The sequence below is a fragment of the Muntiacus reevesi genome, chromosome 1 (genome assembly GCF_963930625.1).
Source record: "Muntiacus reevesi chromosome 1, mMunRee1.1, whole genome shotgun sequence".
NCBI lineage: Eukaryota > Metazoa > Chordata > Mammalia > Artiodactyla > Cervidae > Muntiacus > Muntiacus reevesi.
In genome coordinates this window covers 53,807,614-53,818,288 of record NC_089249.1, presented here as the reverse complement: position 1 = coordinate 53,818,288, position 10,675 = coordinate 53,807,614, and the positions used below count along the sequence as shown (strand labels likewise).

At 40.2% G+C, this 10,675-nt stretch overlaps 1 protein-coding gene across 1 annotated transcript in view; it reads left to right on the top strand.

Annotated features, from left to right (window-relative positions):
* The first annotated feature begins 352 nt into the window (after positions 1-352).
* DMC1 (DNA meiotic recombinase 1) overlaps positions 353-10,675 on the top strand; it is a 43,142-nt gene continuing 32,819 nt past the window's right edge. The window contains exons 1-5 of the mRNA XM_065923773.1: positions 353-472; positions 2,549-2,632; positions 3,277-3,321; positions 4,226-4,372; positions 6,133-6,215. Coding sequence (XP_065779845.1) covers positions 2,582-2,632; positions 3,277-3,321; positions 4,226-4,372; positions 6,133-6,215 — 326 coding nt within the window. The 5' untranslated portion in view covers positions 353-472; positions 2,549-2,581. The remainder of the gene's footprint in view (positions 473-2,548; positions 2,633-3,276; positions 3,322-4,225; positions 4,373-6,132; positions 6,216-10,675) is intronic.

The following is a 10,675-nucleotide window of genomic DNA, read 5'->3' as shown; positions in this document are numbered from 1 at the left end:
TTTCGATGCATCGCCTCAGCGCCCCCCTTCAGAGTCTTTTCCTGTTCTCAGCATCTCCCTCCGCTCGAGAGACGCCCTAGCCTCCGCTCCAACCAAAGCGCCTCTCCTCTGCGCACTCTCTCCACCTCAGCGTCGCTCCCTCACCCCAGCTCGCCACCCACATAGGTTCTTTTGCGGCTCCTGGCGGCTTTCCCGCAAGACCCTCCCACGGGCCCGCACCTCGGTTCTTCTCCAAGTCTAGGGCCCCGCCCCTCAATCTTCGCCCTGCCCTCGGTGGGGCCGCCCCGCACCACCCTGGCCCCGCCCACGCCAGGCGCGAGCCCAGACTGGCGGTTTGGCGCCAAACGTCTGGGTCTCCGACGCGTTGGACGCCTGTCTCAGCGTTCTGGTTCCGAATCAGAATCCCTGAGGACTAGAAAGCCCCGGCTGGGGGCGGGATTCGAATACCTTGGGAACCTGGGGGAGACTGTCGGTACGAGTGGTGTTTGTGGCAAAAGGGGAAGGCGGGTGAAGAATGTGAGGGGAAATGGGGGCTTCCTTTCTTAGGTCGTGCTCGACGGTCGTTGCTGGGCCCTAGGCTGGTGGCTTTTTGCGTTTCGGCTCCCCACCCGGTCGAGTGCTCTTGAGGGATTTCCAGAATCCTTATTTTAAACCTAGTCGGACCTAAGCTTTGAAGAGGCCCCCTCGGACCCCTTATGAGGGAGTCCGGTGTCAGGAAAATGGCCGGTGGGCGGGGGCGGTGAGGGTGACCTGGACCGCGCTCGGCCACGGTAAGGGACCGCTTCTGGCGCCTTAAGCCAAGGTGTTTGGGAGCCCTACTTCAGATTCAGCTGTTCATTCCATCAACTGCTATTTGAGAAAGATGGAGAACAATCTTTTTATTAAGAAAGAAAGGACAGTCACGGAATTTGGGGTTATCATGTATATGATTGAGTGAGGGACCGCATTCCAGAAGATTCCGTTTACATTGTCTTCACGTTTGCCTCGAATACTTTCCTGTACTAGATGGTAACGACCCTACTTCTGCTTCAGAAGTTTGTTCCTCACTGGGCTGGGCCCCAACTTAGTTTGGTGTTCAGTGAGGAGATGAAATAGAGCAAACTGATTATTTGGACCACATTTTCTAACGAACACAGTCATGCCTTGTAGATTCCTGACTTAAAGGCTTTATCTGCTTATTGACCCTAATATTTTATCATTAAAATACTAGATTATTGTTGTTTAGTTGCCAAGTCATGTCGGACTCTTTTGTGTCCCCATGGACTATCCACCATAATTTTAGATCTTAAAATCACGAATCTAGTTAATTTTATAAAATGAAATACATCTAATGTTTTATGAAACAAAAAAGTATATTACAAGAGAGCTCCTCATCATTCCAAAGCAGAAGGGATTCCTCATACATGAGAAAAATAATATCTTTTTATTGAGGATAGATTTAAGTTCTAGGTGCCAGGGAGGATGCAAGGAAGACTTAAGGTCAAAGTTCTTAGACTGTTAGCAAATATGAAAGTTTAATATCAATATGGAATTCTAAGATTCTACTTCTAAATAACCTTCCAAGAGAGGGAGGTGGGAGGGGGGATCGGGATGGGGAATACGTGTAACTAACTATATGGCTGATTCATGTCAATGTATGACAAAACCCACTGAAATGTTGTGAAGTGATTGGCCTCCAACTAATAAAATAATATTAAAATAAATAAATAAATAAATAACCTTCCAAGACAACAAAAAAGATATTGTTAGCCATGATTAACTGTACTATAGGAAGTCAAAAGATGATACAGTGTGGCCATTTTTGAGGAAATAAATGAAACTAGTCCCCTCACCCACACATACCACACCAGAAAAAAGAAATAATACCACAGGCTTAGGAGAAATGAGATAGGTCAGCCTGGTTATAGAGAAGGCAATGGCACCCCACTCTGGCACTCTTGCCTGGAAAATCCCATGGATGGAGGAGCCTGGTAGGCTGCAGTCTGTGGTGTCCCTAGGAGTCAGACAGGACTGAGTGACTTCACTTTCACTTTTCACTTTCATGCATTGGAGAAGGAAATGGCAACCCACTCCTGTTCTTGCCTGGAGAATCCCAGGGAAGGGGGAGCCTGGTGGGCTGCTGTTTATGGAGTTGCACAGTCGGACACGACTGAAGTGACTTAGCAGCAGCAGCGGCGGCAGCCTAGTTATTCCAAACTAAATATTTTTTCTTGAAAAAAAATTTTTTTAAATTTAATTTTATTTATTTATGGCTGCGCTGGGTCTTCCTATTTCCCATCCTTCTCAAGTTGTGGCCAGCAGGGGCTACTCTAGTTGCTGTGGGCAAGCTTCTCATTTCAGTGGTTTCTTTTGTGTGAAGCCGGGCCCTGGGCGCACAGGCTTCAGTATTGTGGTGCTTGGGCTCAGTAGTTGTGACTCATGGGGCTCTAATATTTGTCTAATTATCTTTCTGGTCCTTGATGACTGAAATGAAATTAAAAAGTCTGTGGGCAAAGGATTTTGTACTATATGATCTGTGACAACTTATTAATATTTCTTGTTTTTCCAGAATTGATTATATTTCTGCTGTTCACTGTTCAATATGAAGGAGGATCAAGTTGTGCTGGAAGAACCGGGATTCCAAGATGAAGACGTATGCCTAGAATGTTGAAAGATACATAGATATTCAGTCATTCTATAAAAATGGAGTTCCTTCTCTGTTTACTACTTTTAGAAACTTAACTACTATTTTTATTTATTAGAAATAAAACATAGTTCTGGAGAGAGGCACTGTTACAAATATGTAACAACTTGTTTGGGAAGGGATGCTAAGATTAGCTACTTAGCAGCTGGCATGAAAGTATTTTAATAATTTAACAATTGGTGTGGCCATATTGGTAACCAAACAGCAGAGGAAGGAGTTCAAGGTCTGGTGGAGAAGACTGAGAAAACATATTTTAAAATAGCTTGTGTTGTTCCACTCTTTTGAATTAAGGTCTTAAAAAGTTTGGAGAGACTGTTGGAATTCCTCAGTGGTTCAGTGGTTAGGACCTTGTGCTTCCACTGCAGGGGGCTGAGTGCCATATTGGGCTTCCTAGTGCTTTCGGTGTTGGCACTGCTTTTAAATATGCAACAATATGTTTGAAAAAGTATTATTGATCCTACCTCAATCTATCTAGAGAAGCAGAATTTGAGGCATTTTAAAGTGACTCATAATGCTGAATTAAGTCTTTAAAATATGTGAAACTGTTGGATATGAAGAATGAACACTTTTTTTTTCTGTTCCATCTCCTTTAGGAATCTTTGTTTCAAGACATTGACCTGTTACAAAAACATGGAATTGTAAGTATTTTTTCAGCACTGTGAAATTGTCCCTTTGAGGGTTTCTCAGCCTTGACTTTATTGGCATTTGGGACCAGGCAATTCTTTCTTGTTGAGGCGGCTGTCCTGTGCATTGTAGGGTGTTTAGCAGCATCCCTGATTCCTAACCACTTACTCTATGCCAGCAGCAACCCTCTGGTTGTGACAACCAAACATTTCTCTGGACATTTTTAGGTGTCCCTAGGGGGCAAAATTGCCCACAGTTGAGAACCACTGGTCCAACGGGAGGCATTCAGAGCTGTCTACTGAAAATTTACTTTCTGTGTTATGTGATTAGAGTAAATGATGTTGACAGAAATCCAGACTTTAAGTAACAAGCTAGATGAATTTCAATAGCAGTCAGTTGACAGTAAAACTTTTCTGACGTTACCCTTTGAAGCCCTCACATTTACTCTCTTTCAGTTGAATTTAGAAAGTTGGAGCAAGAGAAAATGCTGTTTTTTTGGTTATGTAGTTATTTGCATTCTCCAAGGGTAAAGAAAAAAATCTTAAAAGATTTTTAAAGAACATACTGGTAATGAAGTTCTGTAGAAAGAAGGAGCTGAACTGAGGGGGTGAATGTGTGATAAATTTGTTAGCTTTTCTACCAACAGACTCTTCTTTTGAATTCCTTGTTACATTGCCATGGTCTCACTAACATTCTTGGGAAATCAGGGCACAGCCAGAACATTTGGCAGCATGCTGGGTATGTTCTACTCAGATATTTCCAGAACATTTGGCTACATGGTGGGTGGGTTCCACCTGGCTGCTTGTGTAAAATTGGCATCGTAATGGAAGTAGATGGACATGAAAGCACATGACATAGTATGGGAGCCTTTCAGGCTGGCATTTTCTCAATCTGCTGCACCCATTCTTTTACTTACAGAATGTGGCCGACATTAAGAAACTGAAGTCAGTAGGCATCTGTACCATCAAAGGGATACAGATGACAACAAGAAGAGCCCTATGCAATGTCAAAGGACTCTCAGAAGCAAAAGTGGACAAGATTAAAGAAGCAGCCAACAAGCTTATTGTAAGCAAAATCCATTCTTTGTTGTTTTAGCTTAAAAGGGCCCTGGGAATCTCTGTAGCCTTTCTCATTATGTGCACTAGAAACTATTGTGAGAACTCTGAGTTCCTGTGGATTACCATATATTATATGCCCCATATTAGCTTTTCATCATGTAAGTTTCAAAGTAGTAATTTCTGAAAAAAAATTAAGAGACAGGTTAAGAGACCAGGAAAACTATGAAGGCAATCATTTTTTACAAAACCTTTTATTTTTGTCTCCTTTTATACCACTTTTTTTTTTCCTTTTCTGTGCCTCTGCCTTTCCTTTCTTTTTCTTTTTTTGTCCAGGATGTGCTACTTGCAGGATCTTAGTTCCATGACCTGGGATCAAACCCAGGCTCCCAGCAGTGAGAGTACCAAATCCTAACCACTGGACTACCAGGGATTCCTTCCTTTTCATATTTTTTTTACCTTCCTCCTCCTATTTTTTGTATTATCTTCTCAAACATTATATATATGGCTGTTGTGAAGCACTCAGCACAAAAGAAATTGCTCTCTCCTGGTATAGGCATTTGATAAGAGAACATTGCATTTGAAAAAGACCAACAGTGGCTGGGTCTATATTTGTGCAGTTAAGATAGATATGACCAAGAATGTGCTCATTGAGGCACCTGAGCTTAAAGCTAAGTGAAACCTGTACTTTGTACCTGGGCCCATAGACTAAGAGACCTACGTGGCCGAGAGGCTCCAAGCAAAGACACATGCCTTTGACCCAAGTTTTTGTGTAGAACTTTTGGGGGCCACTGGAGGCAGCACCTCTGGGAATAAGAATGTGCAGAAAGGCCAAAGTGTCCCTCTTTGCATAAGAGCAGGCTTCTCCTTTTCTACATGTGTATAAGAGAGTCTCATTCTCACCAAGTCCTAGAAATTCTCTTCACCAACGGTCACTTGTTTCCTTCCAGATGCAAGCGTCAGTGTGGTCCTGAACGTGGAGAGGACCCAATTGAACTGGTCTGAACACAACTCAGTTGCTCTGTGTTCTGAGTACTCTTTGACTGTGTTACCCACAAGGCAGTTCTGTAATTGCCAGGGTGTCTAATGAAGCCCTAATGCAGTACCCAGGGTTTGGGATTTAAACTGCTCCTTTTTATAGCCAAAACATTAGCCTTCTTTCCTTTGAAAAATAATTCTGTTACCAAATAGAAGAATCTTTCTCCTCATGTACCCACTAATGCACCAACAGTCTAATCCTCTCTTAACTGAAACTGTTTATTCTTAGAGAAAGAGATTGAGATATAGAGGGAGAGACAGAGACAGAAAGTTAATTTCATAGTACAGTGGTATGTATCAGAATTATCTGGAGTGGCTAATAAAGAACACAGAGGGCCAGCCTCATTGAATGAAATCAACTGAATCACTTAGTAAAGTACGAGTCTGCTTTATGCCATAAATGTATCTCATTTAACCTTTATACCTTCCCTATGAGAGAGACACTATTATTATCCCATTTGACCCAAAAGAGGAAGCCAAAGTACAGCATGATTAAGTAGTTTACCCCACATCACACAACTAATAAGTGTTAGAGACGTATTTTGAACCTTGGTAGGGTGGCTCTAAAGCCTGTGTTCTTAACCATGGTCTTTTGCTGCCTTCAAAGACAAATGAACTGTAGCTTATAGCAAATGATGATTCTGAGAATCAAGTACATAGTTTTTGGCAGCATTTGAAATTAAAATATTTATCTTATATCTTTTTTGAACCTTTCCTTTTGTCTTTCTGTAGGAACCAGGATTCTTGACTGCATTTGAATATAGTGAGAAGAGGAAGATGGTTTTCCATATCACCACTGGGAGCCAGGAATTTGAGTATGTATTCATATTTTTTATAACCACTAAGCACAGTCTCTGGAATACTGCATTTCTTTTCCTCTATCCGAGTTGTTATTTTGACTATAAACAATAGAAATAGCTTCTTACTCTGCAGAATTTTTTTCCCTCAAACGGCAACTGAAGCAAATAAATTTTAGACTGCTTGTAAAAATGAGATTACCTTTCTTACAAGAAATTTAGACCCAAAGTATAAGTAGTCTCTGAATCAGTCTGTATTAATCAATAAGCCATTAAAGAAATCAGTTTAACTTTTCATTTCCTTTTTATTCTCCATTGATCAAGGAAATTCAATTTCACTTTTGGTTTTCCTTAAAAACCAGTTGTTAGGTACTCCACTGGTGGTCTAGTGGCTAAGACTTAGAACTCCCATGAAGGGGAGCCAGGGGCTCAGGTTCCACCCCTCCTCAGGGAACTAAATCCTGTATGCCGCAACCAATTAAAAGAACCTGCATGCTCAGTTGAGGATCAAAGATCCTGTGTGCCGCAACTGTGACCCGACACAACCAAATAAATATTTTTAAAAATTCAGTTGTTAGAGTGAATATTTTAGAAGAAATAATCCAATGTTGTTTTTGTTTTTCAGCATCAGCAGTTTTAACTCCTCCCCACCTTATTTTTTTTACCATCTTATGATTCCTAAGACATAGTCACCGTCTTCCCAATGCAAGTTGACTACAGTTTGTTTTTTTTTCCCTGCCTTAGTAGGCAGAATTACTATTTCATAAGTTAGAGAAGTTTCCAAGAGCAATTTGAACAGTATTTCCTCAAAGTATTCCTCAAAACCTTGACCTCACAAAAACTCCAAGAAGAAAAGAGTTTCATAGTCAAATATGCCTCCCCATTTGAATGTCTGCTAGGCAACTCAGATGTCACAGGTCCAAAACCAAATTTCTGATATTTGCCCCAGATTTGCTCCTCCTAAAATCTCCCTCAGCTCAGATCTCTTCTAATCCTCAGATCTGAAACCTTGGTGTCATCCTTGGTGCCTTTTTTACCCCCTCACACGCTAACTCTAATCTATTAACAAATCCTATCTGCTCTGTCTTCAAATATGTTTAGAATAAACCAACCAGTTTCTTCAACAGATAAATTATAAAGAATAGAAAAGAGGTGGAGTCAGGGAGAAGACCCAGAGATTAAAAGTCATTTTAAAGACATGTCACTTAATACATAGATCTTATTTTGGGTCCTGATTCAAACACACTATAGGAAGTAAGACATATGAGACTGAAAATTGAACCCTTACTAGATAGTTGATATTAAGGAAGTACTAATTTTTTTAGATGTGATATGGTAGTTTAGTTATATTAAAAGTAAGAGTCTTCATCTTGTAGAGATACTACTGAAATATTTAGGATGAATTGATATGTTACCTAATATCTGCTTAAAGTAATATGAAAAGGAAGGGAAGTGGTTGGCAGTTTATATGGAAAAAATTTTGGCCGTGAGTTCATGGTTGATAATTGTTGAAGCTGAGGGATAGGTACATGATGGTTTATTATTATAATGTTTTTTGTCTACTTTTGTTTATGTTTGAAATTATTTGTAATACAAAATTTATATGTATATTTTTCCTATTTGTATCTATATGAGTACAGAGAGGGAGAAAAATGAATTCAATTACTTCTCACAACCTTCTCCTTTGTTACCTCACTGGTCTAAAACACCTATTAATGTCTCTTCTGGATTATTGATAATAACTTCTAACTAACTTACTTCCTTTAGACCTTGCCCCTACCGTTTATTCTTCACATAGAAGGCAGAATAAGTTTTTTTTAAAATAATTTTATTTATTTATTTTTGGCTGTGCTTGGTCTTCATTGCTGGGCAGGCTTTTCTCTAGTTGCTGGGAGCAGGGGCTACTCTTCATTGCGGTGCACAGGCTTCTCATTACGATGGTCTTTCTTGTTGCAGAGCACAGGCTCTAGGGCTCATGGGCTTCAGTAGTGGTGGCATGTGGGCTCAGTAGTTGCACTTCCAGGGATCTAGAGCGTAGGCTCAACAGTTGTGGCACCAGGGCTTAGTTGCTCTGCGGCATGTGGGATCTTCCTGGCCCACGGATTGAACCTCCTGCATTGGCAGGAGGATTCTTTACCACTGAGCCATCAGGGAAGCCCCTGAATAATGTTTTCAAAACATAGGTCAGATCATAACACTCTTCTGTCCAAAACACCCTAATGACTCCCCAGGCTCACTCAGAGCAAAAGCCAAAAATCCTATGTAATCTCAAATCTAAGCTCTTATGTCTTCTGGTTTACTGTGTACCAACCGTGCTCATTTTTTTGCTATTCCTAGAAAATGGCAGACACACTGCCACCTCAGGGCCTTTGCACTTAGCATTCCGTCTGCCTGGAACACCCTTTCCTCATTACTTACATGGCTTATTGTCGAACTTTTCAGGTCTTTGCTAAAATGCCTATGTCTCACTAGGGCCTTCTGTGATCATTTTCTTTGAAAATTTATTTGAAAACTTGCTACTTTCATCCTCTGTGCCTTTTATCCCCTTTCCAGATCTAATTTTTATTCATACCATTTAATAACATCTGACATACCACATATTTTGCTTACTTATGTTTATTGTCTGTTTTCTCATTAGAATGTAAGCTCCACAAAGTGATGGCTCTGTCTCTTTTGTTCACTGCTTTACTCCAGTTAGACCCAACTGAGCACTGAGCACATACACACATTACTCCAAGTGCATAAAGCAATCTCTGGCACAAACTAGATGTTCAATAAATGTTAGAATAACTAATGGACTGAATAAACAAATAGTGAGTAAAATATGTTGGGGAAGTGCAATAAACTATGTATTTCTCTTGGAGATTTATACATTTTATTAAAGGGTCTGAATTCCTACAGTGAAGTAAAACACCTGTTTAACCTAGCATTGCCTCAAATTTTTAAAATCACAGAACCTTTTGTTCAAGTAACAGCTAAGGAAGAGTCTTTGGGAAATCTTGCTCCAAGACAAATTGGTCAAGCACTTTCCTGGTGGTCCAGGGTTAAGAATACAACTTCCAAAGCAGGGGACATGGGTTTGATCCCTGGTTGGGGATCCAAGATCCCACATGCTGCCTGCATGCTTCGAGAAGAGCCCACGTGCCACAGCTAAGACCCAACACAACCGAAATGAATAAATATTTTTTTAAAAAAGACAAATTAGTCAAAGTCAGGTTGATCAAAATAACTTGATTCAAATGATGACTTAATATTCTCCAGTTGTTCTACTACATCATGGTTTAAGAATCATCTGGCTGGACTTCCTTGGTGGCCCAGTGGTTAAGAAACCTGTCTACCAGTGCAGGGGACACAGGTTTGATCCCTGGTCCAGGAAGATCCTGTATGACATGGGTCAGCTAAGTCCATGCACCACAACTACTGAGTCTGCATGCTCTAGAGCCAAAGCTTTGCAACAAGAAAGCCACTGCAATGAGAAGCCCGAGCACCAAAAATACTAGAGAGTAGCCCCACTCACTGCAACTGGAGAAAGCCCATGGGCAACAACAAAGACCCAGCGCAGCCAGAACAAACAAATAAATAAATATTTTAAAATTTGGCTTAGAGAAATTATTACTCTATATATTACTTATATATTACTAAGTAATATATGTTATTATTTATATATTTTTGGGGCTCCCTTTGTGGCTCAGTGGTAAAGAGACTGCCTGCTGCAATGCAGGAGACCCGGGTTCGATCCCTGGGTCGGGAAGATCCCCTGGAGGACGGCATTCTCTAGTACTCTTGCCTAGGGAATCCCATGGACAGAGGAGCCTGGCAGGCTGCAGTCCATGGGGTCGCACAGTCGGACTCGACTAAAGTGACTAAGCAGCGTGTTATTGCTTAATATACTTTTTCTTAAGCTGCAAACCCATTTATAAATTTGGCAAATTTTAAGGAACTTTTCTAATATGGTTAACCAAATTTCCTTGAATATTTTAACTTATATTTATAAATTTATTATATTTCTCCTCAGAACTTTGCTTGTATAATTACTAAAATCTTTTCAATTACTTGAATGTCTTATAAATTTAATGCATTGCAGGCAGATTCTTTATTATCTGAGCCACCAGGGAAACCCCTATAAATTTAATAAATTAAACATATAAGTATAGTGAGTCTTAGACACTCTTAAATGTTCAAATACTGTGTATAAAGTTAGCTATCAACTTAGAAACTGCAGCTCTATATCATTTAATCAATTACAGGCTAATGTGTTATGTTATAAAAATGTCAAGTTCTCTTAACTATGAGAGTTTTCAAGTACCAAATATGTGCAGTTATTCCCAAATTTAATATAGTAGTCATCTGTGAGTTTGATTTTTGTCTCTATTTTAAAATCTTTCAAGATTTAAAAGTACTATTTCTATTCCTAATACTAAATTTTCCTGAGTTTCTCAAGGGAACAGTTATGCTATCCCAAGCAATTTGGGGTACAC